A 19,818-nucleotide genomic window follows, 5' to 3' on the forward strand; every position below is an offset into this window, starting at 1 on the left:
CCTCACTCCTAGAATTCTATTCCTATGTGTCCCTCTGTACATAAATATGCATCGTTCAGAAATTGTTTTTAGACATACCTGAAGAAGAAGCCGAAAGCTTTGAAACGTTGTAATCTGTCATCATTATTAGTTAGCCATCATAAAAGGAATCAACTACTGAAGATTCAAGTTTTTATTTTTTTTATATTTCCTACCCACTGGCTAACATGGTACAGAAACAAACATTTTCCTTATAGTAACAGGGAGTGAACTTCCAATTAGCTAGAAGGGAGAAACCTAGTGGCAGGAACGTTAGAGAGAAGTTCAGGCAGAAAGCAGAAATATTTTTAATTAAAGTGCATTACATGTTGGTCCAGTAGCACATGATCTATTAAAGAGGACCTTTCACCACTTTTGGGCACATGCAGTGTTATATACTGCTGGAAAGCTGACAGTGCGCTGAATTCAGCGCACTGTCGGCTTTCCCCATCTGTGCCCGGTGTAAAGAGCTTACGGTGCCGGTACCGTAGTGCTCTATGGTCAGAAGGGCGTTTCTGACAGTTAGCCAGGAACGTCCTTTTGCCTCGCGGCGCCAATCACTCTGTGCTGTGGAGCGGGGAGGAACTCCCCCCTCCGGCTCCTGATAATGCTCGTCTATGGACGAGCTGTGTGAGCAGAGGGAGGGGGCGTTCCTCACCGCTCCACAGCACAGCGCGATAGGCGCCGCGAGGCAGAAGGACGTCTCTGGCTAATGGTCAGAAACGCCCTTCTGACCATAGAGCACTACGGTACCGGCACCGTAAGCTCTTTACACCGGGCACAGATCGGGAAAGCCGACAGTGCGCTGAATTCAGCGCACTGTCAGCTTTCCAGCAGTATATAACACTGCATGTGCCCAAAAGTGGTGAAAGGTCCTCTTTAAATGAGAGTAAGTTGTCTGAAAAGTTAGTGACCAATTACGTTTTAACCATGTAACTTGATGGGTTGGCAAGTGACATATAAAAGAAGAATTATTGAAATAGCTTGTAGGTTGGTAAATAGGAACTTCTATTCAGTTTGCTATACTGTATAAGCATAATTGAAATATATAATTCTGAAAATCAAGAAATGTTATAATTTAATTATAAGATGGATAAATGATGAGCATTATATGTATACATTTTCATTATTTGACTATGCTATGTAGCCAGTTTTTTACTCAGGTTGGTGGTTTAACCCTTAAAGGTTTTTCCATCCTTATAGCTATATGTATAGCGTATGCCATAAATACCTGATACCCTCCATGTATGCTTAAGTCTTTCCATTAATTTGTATGAGACTTTCAAACTTGTCTGATTAGACATCCTCTCTATCTACTCCAGTACAAGTGAATGGAGAGAGAGGCAATCTGTCAATTACTTGTGGATTTGGACCTAAAATTACATACAGGAGAACAGATCTCATAAATATTACATTATATGTACAGTGCAGTGTTGTAAAACATGGGCTAATATAGGATAATAATGATGTTTCTAAATAATAATTAAGGATCATAATAAAACCCATTACACATAGTGCTTCATTATATTGGAAATGGCATTTATTCTTTTAAATGATTTATTTAATATAACATTTTAACAAGTGTAACATAAATATATTCAGCAAATCCTCGTGTCAGTGCAGCTACACAGCTTTCATCTTGTTCAGTGACATCCACAAGACTTGACCACCATGTTTCGGTGCTTTTTCAGTATTACGTTGTTATTGTTGTCATAATACAGGACTGATGTTGCTGAGAGTTTGGTGGGAGCACAGCACGCTTTGGGAACACTTTCTGGCTTCATAAGGTGAACCTAAAAAAGAATATAACTGTAACTGTACTATATCTAACAGCATAAACAACTTCAGAAATAAATAGTACACGTGAATATCAGAAACGTTATGGTATATCTTAGTAAGGAGATCCGATTCCTTCACTATGTATTAGGCTGCCCTCCTGCTCATTACATTCATTCCAGTCTCACATAGATCTCTATAAAAATGAGAAATGGAGTATGAGGCTGTTGCCTAACTAGTTAACTTATTGCCCCATTCTGTTCGCTGGTAGCCTGTTGTCTACAATCTTCTTATAGTCACCTGCACCATTCCTTTATGTGAAGTGGTTTATAACTTCAGGTATGCCTTAAGTGTAACAAAGCCTAAACAAAATGGCCAGCTAGCAAACAACACCCAGAGGGTCTTTAGGAAATGTACAACTCCTAAAAAGAGCCATTCTTCTGAGAGACAAGGGTATGATTCAGGAGATTATTTTCAGTTGATTCTTGACTGTTTTCCTTGGCAGAATGTTTGCTAGTTTACATTGGATTCCCTATTACTGCTTATTTCAAAGCTTGCCTTGAGCACTACTCTGTAATATGCCCGACAGAGGGCTTCATGCCGCTGTACCAGTGACTGGCACACATGCTGGTTTGTCTCTTGTGTTGTTACCTTGTAGCCACTTTATTAAATTCAGATTTGCTTGTCCTTGTGGTGAAATGAGATCAGCCTTTCATGTAATAAAGTAGCGGTTCTTTAGGATACTTACAGATTTGGCTGTTTTCATCAGTTCCTTTGCTCTCTCCACATTAAATAAAAATAACAAAAATAAACCCTTGCACACTGCTCTTACTGTTTTACCTGTTTCTATTCATGTTTTATTTTACTTAGTCTGGATAGAAGTTGACTAAGTGGTTACACCACCCCTAAATGAGGCACATCCTGAATGTAACCTTGTATTTGTATGCATGGAGAGAGACAACACACTTTCTGATCTTAAACTGAATAGGAAGTTCTGACCAAGAGGATTAGTCAACCAATGACCACAGTAGAAGTAATAACATTTCAATGGGGAAAGGGTTTGGGCTGCCTCATTTGGTAAGTAGTAACCCTCATCTGACTATTTTTCTTAAGAAACCTGAGACATTTCCTGCAATGACAGCTATCTGTTTCACACAGTTTTGTGACCTTGTAAAACCTATTGCATACATTTGCATCACTACTAGAAAATAACTGTTTTAAAATATTATGTACTTTACTGGTGTGCTTAATGCTTATCTCACATCCCTGTTACTAGAAACAGCCATACTGGTCTGTTGCACATGAGGCATCGTACTTCAGCTCTTGCCTATTTGACGGCAATTCATTTCTGATACAGAGCTGATTATGTCGGACTGTTTCCATTAGACAAGAGGTACATACCTAGGAGTGGCTTTTTGGCTAATTTATCTGCTCATCAAGGTTACCAGTAGAGATGAGCGAACAGTGTTCTATCGAACACATGTTCGATCGGATATCAGGGTGTTCGCCATGTTCGAATCGAATCGAACACCGCGTGGTAAAGTGCGCCAAAATTCGATTCCCCTCCCACCTTCCCTGGCGCCTTTTTTGAACCAATAACAGTGCAGGGGAGGTGGGACAGGAACTACGACACCGGGGGCATTGAAAAAAATTGGAAAAAGTCATTGGCTGCCGAAATCAGGTGACCTCCATTTTAGACGAATAGTGGATTTCAAATCCGGGTCATATGAGAATGTGAACTTTGTGACTATGAGACAGGGATAGATGTACAGGCAGGGATAGCTAGGGAGAACCTTTATTTAGGGGGGAATGTTATTAAAAATAACTTTTTGGGGCTCTATCGGGTGTGTAATTGTGATTTTTGTGAGATAAACTTTTTCCCATAGGGATGCATTGGCCAGCGCTGATTGGCCGAATTCCGTACTCTGGCCAATCAGTGCTGGCCAATGCATTCTATTAGCTTGATGAAGCAGAGTGTGCACAAGGGTTCAAGCGCACCCTCGGTTCTGATGTAGCAGAGCCGAGGCTGCACAAGGGTTCAAGCGCACCCTCGGCTCTGATGTAGGAGAGCCGAGGGTGCACTTGAACCCTTGTGCACCCTCGGCTCTGCTACATCAGAGCCGAGGGTGCGCTTGAACCCTTGTGCACACTCTGCTTCATCAAGCTAATAGAATGCATTGGCCAGCGCTGATTGGCCAATGCATTCTATTAGCCCGATGAAGTAGAGCTGAATGTGTGTGCTAAGCACACACATTCAGCTCTACTTCATGGGGCTAATAGAATGCATTGGCCAGCGCTGATTGGCCAGAGTACGGAATTCGGCCAATCAGCGCTGGCTCTGCTGGAGGAGGCGGAGTCTAAGATCGCTCCACACCAGTCTCCATTCAGGTCCGACCTTAGACTCCGCCTCCTCCAGCAGAGCCAGCGCTGATTGGCCGAATTCCGTACTCTGGCCAATCAGCACTGGCTAATGCATTGTATTGGCGTGATGAAGCAGTGCTGAATGTGTGTGCTTAGCACACACATTCAGCTCTACTTCATCGGGCTAATAGAATGCATTGGCCAATCAGCGCTGGCCAATGCATTCTATTAGCGTGAACTGAGTTTGCACAGGGGTTCTAGTGCACCCTCGGCTCTGCTACATCAGATTGCTACATCTGATGTAGCAGTGCCGAGTGTGCATCAGATGTGTAGTTGAACAAAACTGACTCAGCACTGCTAAGTCTCTGCATTCGCATAGGAATGCATTGGCCAGCCTTCGGCCAATCAGCGCTGGCTCTGCCGGAGGAGGCGGAGTCTAAGGTCGGACCTGAATGGAGACTGGTGTGGAGCGATCTTAGACTCCGCCTCCTCCAGCAGAGCCAGCGCTGATTGGTCGAGTTCCGTACTCTGGCCAATCAGCACTGGCCAATGCATTTCTATGGGGAAAAGTTATCTTGCGAAAATCGCAAACTGACAGGGATTTCCATGAAATAAAGTGACTTTTATGCCCCCAGACATGCTTCCCCTGCTGTCCCAGTGTCATTCCAGGGTGTTGGTATCATTTCCTGGGGTGTCATAGTGGACTTGGTGACCCTCCAGACACGGATTTGGGTTTCCCCCTTAACGAGTTTATGTTCCCCATAGACTATAATGGGGTTCGAAACCCATTCGAACACTCGAACAGTGAGCGGCTGTTCGAATCGAATTTCGAACCTCGAACATTTTAGTGTTCGCTCATCTCTAGTTACCAGTAATGATTGATACATTAAATGTTGGCTCTATAGTCTTCAATAATTACTTATATAAACATTACTAGCTGGTACCCGCGACTTCGTCTGCGGTGATTGTAGCAGTAGGTATATACAGGCATGGGTAAGGTTTTCGTAGTTTGTATAAGGGATGGGATATGAAATGTAACTTTGTATCTTGTTTTTGCTGTAATTTAGAGAATACGTGAGACTTTTGTGTTGAAGTTAATTTGTATTTGAGCTGCTATACGGTGTTGTGAGAAACTTTACATAGTGACTTTGGGACAGAAGTATTTGAAGTTAAACCCTTCCCGTCGATGGCATTTTTTGATTTTGGTTTTTCATTTTTGACTCCCCTCCTTCTAAACCCCATAACTTTTTTATTTCTCCGCTCCCAGAGCCATATGAGGTCTTAATTTTTCTTGGGACAAATTTTTCTTCATGATGCCGCCATTAATTATTCTATATAATGTACTGGGAAGCAGGGAAAAAATTCTGAATGGGGTGGATTTGACAAAAAAATGCATTTCTGCGACTTTCTTAGGGGCTTTGGTTTTACGGCGTTCACTATGCAACCAAAATGACCTGTCCCCTGTATTCTGTGTTTCGTTACGATTCCGGGGATACCAAATTTATATTGTTTTATTTACATTTTGACCCCTTAAAAAAATCCAAAACTGTGTTAAAACATTTTTTTTTTGAAAAGTCGTCATATTCAGACAGCCGTAACTTTTTTATACGTCCGTGTACGGGGATGTATAGGGCGTCTTTTTTTGCGGGGTCGGCTGTACTTTGTAGTTCTACCATTTTCGGGAAATGTTATTGCTTTGATCACTTTTTATTCAAATTTTTATCAGAATCAAAAGAGTGAAAAAACGGCGGTTTAGCACTTTTGACCATTTTTCCCACTACGGCGTTTACCGAACAGGAAAAATATTTGTATAGCTTTGTAGAGCGGGCGATTTCAGACACAGGGATACCTAACATGTATGTGTTTCACAGTTTTTAACTACTTTTATATATGTGTTCTAGGGAAAGGGGGGTGATTTGAATTTTTAATCCTTTTTATTTGTTTTTATTTTTTTTTTACTTTTTTTTAAACTTTTTTTTTTTGCATTTATTAGACTTCCTAGGGGTATTGACATGGGTGGGCTTGCTATGGTCCAAAGTGTGTGAGATTGCAGAGATGGTGGTGTGAGTTTGGGTTTTGTGGGGGTCCTGGCACAAACGTATGTGCGCTATTGTGACGAAAAGTAGCCTATTGCGCAATCGGGTGTATTAACTATGTTTGTGGAAAATTTCAGCCAAATCGGTCGAGCGGGTTTTGCGTGATTGAGGAACAAACATCCAAACATCCAAACATCCAAACACACAAACCCACGAACATCCAAACTCACAAACTTTCACATTTATAATATTAATAGGATATATCTATTGTCAGGGTTTGGGGTTGCTAGGTGGGGTGCCACAGACACAAAGACACAAGTCCAGTTTCCTTAGTCCAAAACAAAGGTAGAGTTTATTTTCACTCAAAAAGGTAGTGCAGCAACAAAAGGAAACAATACGAAAATAAATACCTGCCCGGCTAGGCTCTAACTAAACATAGAATAGGTGACCTCACCTAGAATAACAGAAATCAAAAAGCCAGTAGAATCATTCAGGACACAGCTCCCAAAAATATGACCTCTCTGTTGGCTCTATAGCCAAGCTCTGCTCAAAGTCTGCTGCTAGAGCTGACTGCCCCCCTCCCGCTCCTGATAATGCTCGTCTATGGACGAGCTGTGTGAGCAGAGGGAGGGGGGCGTTCCTCCCCGCTCCACAGTACAGCGCGATAGGCGCCGCGAGGTAGAAGGACGTCTCTGGCTAATGGTCAGAAACGCCCTTCTGACCATAGAGCACTACGGTACCGGCACCGTAAGCTCTTTACACCGGGCACAGATCGGGAAAGCCGATTCAGCGCACTGTCAGCTTTCCAGCAGTATATAACACTGCATGTGCCCAAAAGTGGTGAAAGGTCCTCTTTAAGCTCCCTTGACGAACAGACTCTATGCAGCTGAGTCGCTGCCAGAACATCCCCAAAGTGTGGACTGGAGGAGGGTGGAATAGGAGCGTATAAGCCACGTTATTTTGCGGCCGTGATGTTCTCCCCATCACTGCTCCCACACAATATAATGGCCCCGTCACTGTTCCCCATACATTATGGGGGACCAGTGAATTGGTCATGAAATATTTGGCCCTGACAACCCCTTAAAAGAGGTTGTCTATAAACTGGAGTGATGACTGTGGTGGCCACCAGGGGGGTGTAAAAATAAAAAAAAATACATAAAAAAAAGCATTCTCACCTGTCCTCAGCACCCCATTGTCCCCTGCCTGTGTCTGTTTGGTCTCATGGCCTTATTTCTGGAAATCCTGTACGTAATTGGTCTCAGTGGTCACATGAGGTGCAAGACTGCCAGCAAGGAGGTGCCAGCACGAGACTGAATGGACACTACCGGCGGACAACGGAGCGCCAAGGACAGATGAGTATTCTTTTTTATTTATTTGTTTTTTATTTTACACCACCCGCCTGGCACATGAGTTGCTCCAATTCCTGGACAACCACTTTAAACGATGTATCCATCTTTCTAATATTGGTGGCCTGTACTTAGGATAGGCCGTCAATATTACATCTGTGAAGATACAACAACCAGGGCCTCTGCAGATCAGCTTTTCCAGGACACTGCAGCTACAGGTAATGGTAACATTTCTAGGAGCCATGTTGTTCACTTGCCATACAAGGTGTAGCAGTAGGTTTAGGTAGTAGTGCACATGGTATAGTGCGTGAGCAGCATGGCTCCCGACATGTTTTTACCTATAGCCGTCGTGTCTCGGTACCGCTGATCTGCAGGGTCTTTGCAGTGGGCCCCTAGAAGCAATTCCACTGGTGGGCCCTGGACATCCCAGTCCAACCCTGCTTGCAACTATTTAGCATATGGGTAGTCATGCAGAATCTGGTCTTGTAATGGCATTTTTATGATTTGCTTCCTGTTCTCATATTTCCTAATAGCTCAGTGTCTTATTAGGTTGATTTTCAAGTGAAAGGTCACTGGTTCAAATTGAGGATTATCCATGAAGAAGATTTCTCAAGGAAAAAGAAACAGCACCATCCAACTCATTGATAGCAGTCTCTCGGCCAAGATAATTGACAAACTGCGTCATGTGAGTGCCATGATACCTGGAAGAATCTGAGACGAAGTCCATACATTCAAAAGCCAAGACGTGAAAGTCCAGGCAAAATATCGGAGTCAACACATCAGCTTATCACAAACACAACCAACATGGCAGTGAGAGTGGTTCGTATGCTTCATAATAGTGTGATCACAGACGTCCATGTAAGCTCCATGCAACACACGTTACACAAGTCTGGAATGGTTGCCCCAAAAAAAGATGAAGAAGGCTTGACTTCAATATTGTCATTAGCGTTGGCTTGAGTTTCCAAAAACGTATGAAAGGTGAACAGCAAAAGATTGTAAACATGCGATTTGGAGCGATGAGACGAAAGTCAATAGACTGGGCTCTTATGGGTGCAAATGGGTAGAGAAGAAACAATGGAAAAGGGGGCGAACGGATTGAGAAGTTGAAGAATCCTGATGAATCCTGATGATATGGGGTTGTTTCACAGCCAAAGGCATTGTATACTTGTTCAGGATCAATAGTGGTCTCAATGCTGAGCTATGTGTGAGTATGCTACAAGATGAGTTACTTCATACACTTGAGTACTATGGGTATGAAAAGGACGACATAGTGTTAGAGCAGGACAATGACCCGAAGCTTATGTTGAGGTTAGCAAAGAAATGGTTCAGTGTAAATGAGGTAGAGGTGCTGGATTGGCCCCCTAGACCTTGACCCAATCAAACTCTTGTCGGTAGAGTTGAAGAAAAAGCTGTATTCGTACCCAAGTACAAATCAACCAGTATGCACCAGCATCTGTGGTCAGATTTTGGTCGAGACATGCTTGAAGGATCTAGGCAGTGTTTAAAACCAAGGTTTTTATTTGTAGTATACAAGAAGAAAAAGATTTTTCCACCACCAGGAGTAAAACAGTAACAACACAGTTAGGCTGCATTCACACAGAGTAACGCCAGGCGTCACTTGTGTGTAATTTGTGTGTCTTTTACGGCCGTCATAAAACGTTTACATAGAGTTCTATAGGAAAAGACGGCCGTCATTTACAGCCGTCATTTACGGCCGTCTTTTCCTATAGAACTCTATGTAAACGTTTTATGACGGCTGTAAAAGACACACAACTTACACACAAGTGACGCCTGGCGTTACTCTGTGTGAATGCAGCCTAACATGACAAGAATCTGCATAGCTTAGCTTATCATATGCTAAAAATTTGCAAGTCAAATTTATGTATGAGATAGTCAAGATGATTGTCTGTAAAATGATGGTAGTCTCACGTTCGAAGCTGTAGTGGATGGTGAGATATGGAGACGGAAAGTCAAAAGTTTAAAACATGTTACCCTTTTGCTCGTCAGTGTAATATCTACTGAGGTACTTCATAGCGTCTTTACATAAAACAGTTAAAGCCTGCCCACCAGCTTGATGAAGAATAAAGGAAGTGACAAAAAAAGAGACAGTAGGCAAACTGGTGAGAGAGGGAGAAGGGAAACACCCTTTAATGGCTTTTAAGTATTGAATTATTGTTGTTATTGTTTGCATGTTGTTATGGACTGTGTTTGTTGTTGACGTATCATGTGATTTGTGTTGTATTACATGATCTTTCTTGTTTATTTATTGTGATTGCTGAATATTGGGGTATTGCTGTGGGTGGTTTGGACTACTTATATGTCTTGTTATGATTGTAAAGTTACTATTTGTTTTATCAGCTCTGCACTAATCACTTTATTCTGTATAAAAAACAAAAAAAACTTTGCAAGTCTTCAGTAGGTGATACCTTTTTTAATGGCTAACTCATAATGATGACAGAATATGACGTTTCGAAGCTTTCCTCTGAGCTTCTTCTTCAGATATAACTAAAAAACACTTTCTAGAGGCTGCATATTTATGTACAACAGGACACATAGGGATAGGATTACAGGAGGGAGGGGGGAAGAGGCTTATTACTATATACTTATAACAACAAACAATCAATTGCCAGATCCCCCAGTTCTTATCTTAATGGCTGTCTTAATGATGTGTATAAAAAGACATAAACCCACGTGAGATGTTCATCCCATTGTCCAACGTCTGGAATAGGGTCATGGCCTTATATATCTGAAGAAGAAGCTCAGAGGAAAGCTTTGAAACGTCATATTCTGTCATCATTATGAGTTAGCCATTAAAAAAGGTATCACCTACTGAAGACTTGCAAAGTATTTTTTGTTTTTTATATTTTATAACCACTGGCTAACACGGTACCAAAACAAACTTTATTCTGTATATGATATACTTTTTCTTTTAATCTAAACGCATTGTTTCGCATGAAATGGCAAAGTGGTCATAGCTGTGTAAGAGGCTGACTTGCTTTGAAACCTGTAAGCTGATACTTGAGCACATGTACTTTTAGTTTTAATATGAAGAAATATGGTTGTGATTTTAATTGTGCTTTATATAGGACTTTGCCATTTCAAGTGGAGCCTTCCTTTACCCTACTATTGGAAGGGATTTGTCCATACATTGCATTTTTGGAATACCGAAGTCTATACCAACACTAATTAGGAAGATTTGCATCATGAGGGTAAGCAGTATTAGGGCACATGTATGAAGACTGCTGTTATCAATGTCAGTCTTCATAGCCCCATTGCTATATATGGCAAGGTGCACCCTCCACTGAGCCATACATCTGGAGGGAAATGGACACCAGCTCATTGCTTGCATAAATTTTAGGCATCATTTAGTGTAGGAGGAGCGTAAGTTAACTCAAACAATTTGCAGTGGCACACTGTTCACATCACATTGTTCATCTCTCTTTGGATATCCTAAATGTCAGGATGTATGCTCAAGTTGTGGGAATGGAGGACCACTTTGCACTGAGCCTACCAATGTATTAAAATGGCCCTGCCAGTGAGTGGTCCTAACAGTTACTGACAGTTATGTCTGTATGTATAGTCTGTGAGAAGGTGACAGGCACAGTACTGAAATCATACTGTATTAGCCCCAGGTTCCTGACTTATGTGTGGTCCAGGGTGGATCTTGAATAGGCTGCAGCCCAGGTGAGGGTCATAGGCTCATTACTGGGTTAGAAAAGGGCTACAGATCCTGTAGTCCAGAGCAGGATGCTCTGTGGCTGGTAATAAGCCACACATACAGATAGTAATTTCTGTAAGTTATTCGCTCAGACGAGCAGGTTTTGTTTTCCTTTTTGCCTGAAGTTAAGGCTCTACTTTATTTTTGTTTTTTCTGTGCCTGATGTAAGGTTTATTTATTTTGTTGTTTTCTTAAAATAAACCAGTTTTGCTGCATATTTTGTGTCCCTGTCTTGACTGTTTGGGTCCACACCACTGCTTCTACCAAGCTAACCCCCACAAGTCACAGAGGGGAGGCTGTCGTTCACTGTTAGCACTTCCCATTGGACTCTCTTACTTCTTCTAAACATAAAGAGAAATCAATAAATGAAAAGTTATACTGAACACTTTCCCACAAAACTATCTCAATCTCCTCAGCTCCCCTTCCCTTGCTCTATGCCCCAACATGGTGACTGCAGGTTAGACTGCATTTTCATGGTGACAGTTTCCCTATAAATTACATTATTTGGTCAAATTTCTGCAAATTAATATTAAACCTGGTGAGAAAGCCGTATGTGAGACTAATATTGTAGTCTGACATACAGAATGTTAAACCCTTTATCAGTGATACTAGGTACCAGTTATTTGGTGTAGATTTTCATGGGAGTCTAGACACTCTGGAGTATCTGTGATTTTATATAAAAGAGCCATTCACCTCTATTCATCTCTTTTCAGAGTTAAGATATTTTGTCTGAATCTTGTCAGAATTTCTCACCAGGAGGATTCACTCAGAAACCTGGCAGGACAGTCTAGTAGTTAAAAAATGCAATTGGCATCAGCCTCGTAGAATTTTTTGCCGTCCTCCGGATCATGACTATAGAGTTATAGCTTGGAAGGTTGGTCTTGATGGACCTGTGTCTTCATCCAACCTTATGTACTTAGGGTTGTCCAGGATGAAATAAAAATTAAACCCTAAACTAAACCTCTCACCCACTTAACTTCTAATTTACTTATATTAAAAAAATAAATAAATCCATAATTATCCATGTCCCTGGGGCAGTCATGTGACTGACCCAGGCACACTTTCTGATAATCCGGTGATGGTCTGTTTCCCCATTTCCGAAATGAAACATTACCATTACAACTCCACCCTCATCTCCAGAGAGGCAGAGAGAGGTCTCCAGCCTGCACTCAGTGAAAGAAAAGGGGGAGCCGACTGTCAGAGAGGAAGACGTGTAAGTATGATGCGGTGGGGGAGTGGGCTGAGTTAGTTGGGAAAGGCTATTAGTGGGCAGGGAGGGGGTGTAATGGAGTGACAGCGGAGGAAAGGCAGTGAGAGGGAGGTAGTGTGGAAGCTACACAGCAGGAAGCTACACCAAGTAAACAAATGCAGAGGATGCCAAGAGCTCCCAGAGACACCCAGAAATCACTCAAAACACTGCTAAAAGTATATGGGTGTACTTATTAATTCATTACTAGCAGTAACCGACATTTAAAAAAATATATATATACATATTTTTATTTTTTTTTTGCCCGAAAAAGCCTTTAACTATTATTTCTAGGCTACTATGGCTGGCCTGGCCTCCGAATAGCTATAAATCAAACAGATATATTAAAAAAAAAAGGGAAAAAAACCCTTTTAATAACATTAAGTAGAAATACTTACTAGTGATTGTAAGATGGCGTGGTTGGTGGCATTCATACAGGAATCAAGAGGAAATGAACATTCTCCTTCACAGTAAAATGCTGAGTACCCCTGTGGAGCTATTACCCAATCCTACAGAAGTAAGAACATAAATGAGTCACAGCATTTACTGTACATATTGTAACGTAGGAGAGTTAACCAAGTAAGGATGGTGTGTGGAGTGCTCTGGATATATGGGTTGCTTCAAGTAGGGTCCAAATCCAAATCACATATATAACAGAAATGAAGTACTCCTTGATATTCTGTTGAAACTATATTTTAATCCAAGTTGTTCACAGGTATATCAGCATACAAGCATAACGTTTCGGCCTGCTTGACCTTCATCAGATGCTCATATGTGAGGAAAATTGGTGCGTCGTATACCCAGCATGCCTACCTTATTGCGGACAAGAGAGGCATATGGCTTCCAGTACACAGCGACGGGACACTCCACTGCCACGCCAGTTCATGAATTTACATTTACAATTTCATGAGTTTACATTTGTTATTTTTGTATTACATAGCAATGGGGGGCTGCTAAAATTGACCAATTGCTTTACTATAACGGTCAAGTCTTCCAAGTCTTCCAATGACAATCTGAGCCAAACAACCAACTAAAATGCTTAAACCGTTATTATAGTTATTATCCATGACAAATCATTTACTATTTATTCCACATTTTAAGACTGAACTTTCTGTTCTACCCGATGATTAAGATATACTTTATTTTACAAAACACTGCTACAACCTTTATCAGCTAAAATAATCTGTTGTTAAAGTATTCCTGTAGTTAGGCTAAAGTTTAATCCATCTGTAAATGTTCAGAAAACTATATGATACAAATGCGTCTATAGTCAGCAAATACCGGAAGTGTATGGTGTGGGAAGCTACAGTACTGGCTCTTCCTCAGTACCTGCATAAAGCGCAAGGTGTAAGAATAAAGAAGAGAGGAGGGGTAGTATGCTACACTTATCACCCTCCTTAATCCTCTACTTTGGCCTTTGTTTAAAAGTGATGCTGCGAGAGGGGAAGGAGAGATATATAAGAGGCAGTAGCTATATGAGAAGACAGATAACATAGGTCATAAAACCATAGATAGGAACGAATACTTACCAGCCAACCTAAATCGCGAAAGCTGACATATAACTCGTGTCTTTTACACACTTGTCTGCCATCAGGAACATGAACATGATCTAAAATGAGATATCAAATGTAGTCTATATATAAAAAATTATAAATATGTACATTACATAGTCATAAGTGCTGGGAAATGTAGATGTGTATGTATATACACACGTCCCAATGCCATGCTGCACTTTAAGACTGGGCTTCCTAGGGCCCACCAGTAAAGTTAAATCTGGGGGCCAAGTATACAGCTACCTGCAAATATTACCTGGCACTTGTTCACAAATTCCTGAAGTGCTGACAATATAAAAAAAAATTTTCGGTAGTAGCTTGCTGCCTCGCCCTTGCCTCTGGTTGTTTCTGTCCTGGGGTTTAGTCAGTAGCCTGCTGCTTGGCTCCTTAGGGCCTTCTTAGCTTTGTGAGCTGAGGATATGTGCTCACGTAGCAACAAACCTTAAGCAGCTGCAAGATAATTAGGGCCCCCAAAGAGTTATCGATAACATAGGGCCTGACCCTGCACTTAGATGTTATCTCAGTTGCCCAATGTGTTATATAAAAATAGCATATAAAAATAAACTGGGCAGTTTCTTAAGTCTATCCAGTTTACTATACGGAATCATAGCCGGACTGAGATTCTCTATGATGAGTATCTGAGCGAAGTATAGTAAAGTGTACTGTGCCATGCCAAGGCGAGCTAGGGCCCACCTGGCTCAGGGGCCCAATGGGGGTTCACCTATTTACCTGTGGGTCAGTCCGAGCCTGCATACAAACACACCATGGTGCCTATAATTTTGACTTGGTCTCCAAATTGTAATTGGAAATAATTTAAAGCCGTTTCCATGTGTAATATAATCACAATAACCCACATAAATACCCTTTACCAGAAGTAGCATAAAAATACAACATATAGAAAATAAACAGAACAATGAATATTATGCTGAAGTGCTCTTCATAATGTTGTATACTCAAACATATATACAATGCTGCTCACATCCAACATTGAATGTAACAACTGTTTTGGATGGAAGGACCTTTGTATATTTTTCTTGCCTTAGCTAGAGTATTGGATGCACAATATTTATGCTGCTTTAGTTATGGAAACATACAAAACATTATCTCAAACCATCTGAAAACTTTTTTCCCACAATAAAAATGTTGATAGACTATAAAAATAAAGAGTCTTGATGAATATAATCATATAAGCAGGAAGTTGTCTCGCTGACATTGATGATTGAGCCAAAGCTAAGAGTGGCTGCAAAAGGAATGGGGAATATATAGGAAGTTCTTATACATCTCCCTTCTGCTAAATCCTCTCCTGGCCTTCACTCAAAGAAACGCTGCAAATCTGCAACAAAAAAAGCTGCATTTCCGCAATGTGGGGCCTCAGTCTGATGCTAAGGCTCTATGTAGCAGGCTGCATCAACAAATCACTGTTGGGGAAACCGCGGCGGCAACGTGTGACGGTTTCATTTCACAGCGCCTTTCAAAGAAAGTCTGTTTCCGTTTTACCTATAGGGAACCCGCCGGCGTTTCTGGAAGTATAATTGACATGCTGCGATTTACAAAACTGCAAGAGTTGCGGAAATTGCAGTATTTCTGAAGTGCGTATTTTTCCTGCAATATCTGGATGGGATTTGCTAGAATTCCATCCTCTTTGTAGTGACTGTAAAACGATGAGGTTTTTGTCCAGTATTTCCACCACGTGGAGCCCCAGCCTAAATTGTTGTAACATAAAGCACTGATGTTTTAAATACACAAACATATGATAGCTTTCATTTCAATAAAAAATATAATACAGTGGGGAAGATCTGTTGTTGAAAACGCACTGGAGCGTTGTGGAAATTTGCTTGCAAAAAGCTTTCTCGCTGAGACCATATGTTGCAAAAATGCTGAATTTTAGGGTACTGCAGAAATACAGAATAAAACGCAGTATCCCATCATAGCAAATGAGATTTTATCTCATCCACACAACCGCAGCATGTTAATTCTATCTACAGAATCAGTGTTTTCCCCATAGACTTCTATAGCTAGCAAGAGCAAAAATAAAAAATGCAGAAGAAGAAGAAGTTGTATTTACAGCAACCAATCACAATGTATTTAGAGAATTTAAGAGCGCTATAAAAAATGAAAGCTGTGCTGTGATTGGTTACTCTTTTTTTTTTTTTTTAGATACTTTTATAAATCTCCCCCAATACGTTTCTTCCATTCAAGTCTTACCAAATACACCAGGTAGTTTGTTGGGATGTGGAAGATCGCTGTGTTTTTTCTGTTGCCTTTTTTTTAGTTGTTTAATTGCTCTTGTTGATCTGATCTGATTCTTACTTGCCCGAAAAAATGTAACCATGAATGGCTGTTTGGAACGAGGTGCCCGTCTTCCTAAGATGCCTGCCAAGCTTGGATCAATGCTCTGTCCTGTTACGTTAACACATATCACAGTACAATATTAGGTTATGTGCTTTCCATTTAGAAAAGTGTTTTTATTACATTCACCCCAATGTAAAAAACACAAAAGTGAACCACACTGACTTGATGTCCAAAGGACCTGCTCATCTTAGCACAGGACATGCAGTACTACAATGTATGGCAGAGAGCCACTACTAGATATTTAGTGCATGCATAGTACTAAAGGTTTTTAACAACTGAGTGGATCTTTCATTAAATTACACATATTGCAGATACTGACTGTATGTTCAATTGTACGTTGAATATGATTTTAAAGGGGTATTCCCATGTACATAATCAGATCTATATTTGTAGATAATTAAAAGTTAAACATTTTTGCAAATATAAGTAATTAAAAATTCTGCAGAGTTTTAAAGATTTTCTCCAACCATCTTAGTGGTGACAGTCTGTTGTCTTGATCGGTTGCCAATGGTTACGACCACTAATGCAGAAACTTTCTGTGGTCTGGGACTTGTCAGGAACTCAGCTATGATTTTCTTATTGTAGCCGGGTTATCAGGCAGAGACACTACATGTATCAGAAGATATCCCGGCCACAATAAGGAAATCATGGCTGATTCTCTGACCTTAGAAAGTTTCTGCATTGGTGGTCGTAACCATTGGCAACCGATCAAGACAACAGACTGTCACCACTAAGAAAATTAGAGAACTAATGCAGAATTTTTAATTACTTATATTTGCAAAAATGTTTAACTTTCAATTATCTACAAATTTAAAAATAATTATGCAGATGGGAATACCCCTTTAAGTTAAAATGGCCAAGGAAAAAACATTCTACTTTGAAAATATTATAACTGGAGCCCATTTTATCATTGTATTAACACAACATAATATCAAACTTTGTTTCTGTTCACATTATGTTGGGGCTTATACACTACAGATTTGTGTGGGATCAACTCTCATTACAATTGTATTTGTCAAGTTTTTTTTTATATTATGTTGGAGGCTATTTGGAATGTTGTTTAATTATAATTTATTAAGGGAATTGAGTTACTATTCTTTAAAAATATATATCTGTCTCTAAAGTCTCTCCATAGCTTTAACTAAGTGTTGCTAAACAGAGTTTGTATTGTATACACACTGGACATGAATACAGTGACATGCCGAGGCTGCTCCTTAGCCTGCTTCTACTCTCCCTTCCACCTGATCACTAAGGGTCCATTCACATGGAGTTTTTTGGCAAGGAGTTTGGCGCTGAAAATCCACATGGAAAAAAAGTCTCCCATTGACTTCAATGGCTTCCTTTTTTCATTAGCGGGAAAAGGAACCCATTGAAGTCAATGGGAAGCTTTATTCCATGTGGATTTTCAGCACCACAATACTCGCTAAAAAACTCCATGTGAATGGATCCTAACAGCACAGGTTCTCTCTCTCTTCCTGACTGTTCCTCACTGGGTAGATAGTGAATGGGTAAAGGGATACGAATGAAAGAGAGAACCTGTGCTGTGAACCAATGCCATAAGAGCAGGCAGCAATTGTTAGGCTGGGGCAGTGAATTATATATATAAAAAAATATGTAGAAATTACTATAATGTGTAAAAACCAGGGAGAGTAGAGGTAGACTTAGGAGTCTATCAATGTGTGTGAATCTAGCTTTATAGTATGGAAAGTATACTGTATACTGAATATTGACTTTCCTTAGCAATGTTCACTTAGAACCAGTTTTTCTAATAACTATGGAGCATTCACACTATCGTTGAATGTCCATTCTATAAGGTCCGTTAAAAAAAATTTAAGGTCCGTTACCATCTGTTAGCCATAGACTTTAATGTTAAAAAAATACGGATGCTTGATGTCCATTATTTTGAATGGACACAAATATCCTGCACTCTGTATTATTATGTTCGTTAAAATAAAGGATATTTCACAGATTTGGTGAAAACGGAGACTAACGGACAATCAATGGGATTTTAATGGGTTTCTGACAGATTTGTTAGTGACCATTGTTAACACTGTGTAATGGATGCTAGCAGCGGGCACTAACTAACGGTAGTGTGAACGCTCCCTAAATTATCATTAATAAAAAACAATTTCAAAACATATGTTAACCAGTTGTAATCCACACCAATGACCAATGGTCTATTGACATACAGTTGACTAATAGCAGTCAATGGACATTTAAGCATATACCTGGATACCTGGGATTGAGTAGAACTTTAAAAGTTATTACTAGAGATGAGTGAGTAGTATTCGATCGAATACCTCCCCGCCATAGATATGCGTGTAAGCAGCCGAACACCAAGGGGTTAAACACATCAAATATTCGATGTGCTTAACCCCTTGGTGTTCGGCCGCGTACACGCATACCTATGGCAGGGAGGTATTCTATCGAATACTACTTGCTCATCTCTAGTTATTACCCCTTCAAAAGTTAAAAAAAAACAAAAAACACTCACAACAATAAATATCACAAATGACAATATTTCATGTGAGAGATATTGACTGTCTCATAGTGCTTTTTTTTTTTTCTTTACTATAGAATGATCACAAAGGGAAAATGGACCTGGTCATTTGGCTTTATTAAAGGGAATTATCAGTCAAGAGTTGGTAGAAAAGTTTGGGTTAAAGGAATGAAATCAGTTCTGTAAAGTAGAGATTTATATGAACTGTACCAAATAAAAAGCCAAGATGACATCAACCCATCTCTACATGTGTATTGAAAGACAACATGCAATTTTCACGTAAGCAGTCATTCTTAGTATTTAACCTCACCATCATCATTCTCCACATAAAGGCGCAGTCCTGAATTAAATTTTGTGTTAAGCAACCAGTGGTTACTGGCTGGTGTCACATCAAAGACCAGCCATCCTTCATCCCCAGCCTGTATGCTCTCGTGGTCCAGCAAAGTTAACTCAGACTGTCTATAAAAGAGAGAGTTATACATTAATAATACATACAGTATATTGTAGATATGTTACACTGCATTATTGTATTTATGTAATATAGCAGTTATACTTCACCTCGTACAAAAAGGGCCTACAACCTAGTGCATCTGAGTGTTATAAGTAAAATAAAATAATATACCGGTTTGCATGTTCTCGATGTATCTCATAGATGCTGATATGAAGGGTTCTGTTTATCTGCCGTGAAAAACTGCGAGTCTTGAAAAGACGAAACTCAGCTGCTGTCACAGACTCTCCAGTTGGAATTTGAGTCATGTCAAACTTGAACTCTTTCCAGTATGGCTTCTGATGGAAGATATCTCTGTCATTTTCAACTGCAAATATAGAAAATATAACTTTCTTATTCACTTGTTAATGTGATTCTTCAGCCAACTGCTTCTCCCCATGACCAGATATTGTATGATATAGGAT

General features: G+C 40.3%; 1 protein-coding gene across 1 annotated transcript in view; it reads right to left on the reverse strand.

Moving 5' to 3' along the window:
• Positions 1–1,559: 1,559 nt before the first annotated feature.
• Positions 1,560–19,818, reverse strand: part of LOC142195199 (bone morphogenetic protein 8A-like) — a 76,497-nt gene continuing 58,238 nt past the window's right edge. The window contains exons 2-7 of the mRNA XM_075264789.1: positions 19,529–19,721; positions 19,217–19,365; positions 16,260–16,454; positions 14,031–14,110; positions 12,900–13,010; positions 1,560–1,811 (exon numbers count right to left, since the gene is read on the reverse strand). Of these exons, the coding sequence (XP_075120890.1) occupies positions 1,662–1,811; positions 12,900–13,010; positions 14,031–14,110; positions 16,260–16,454; positions 19,217–19,365; positions 19,529–19,721 (878 nt within the window). The 3' untranslated portion in view covers positions 1,560–1,661. The remainder of the gene's footprint in view (positions 1,812–12,899; positions 13,011–14,030; positions 14,111–16,259; positions 16,455–19,216; positions 19,366–19,528; positions 19,722–19,818) is intronic.

This window comes from Leptodactylus fuscus, chromosome 2 (assembly GCF_031893055.1).
Source record: "Leptodactylus fuscus isolate aLepFus1 chromosome 2, aLepFus1.hap2, whole genome shotgun sequence".
Lineage (NCBI taxonomy): Eukaryota > Metazoa > Chordata > Amphibia > Anura > Leptodactylidae > Leptodactylus > Leptodactylus fuscus.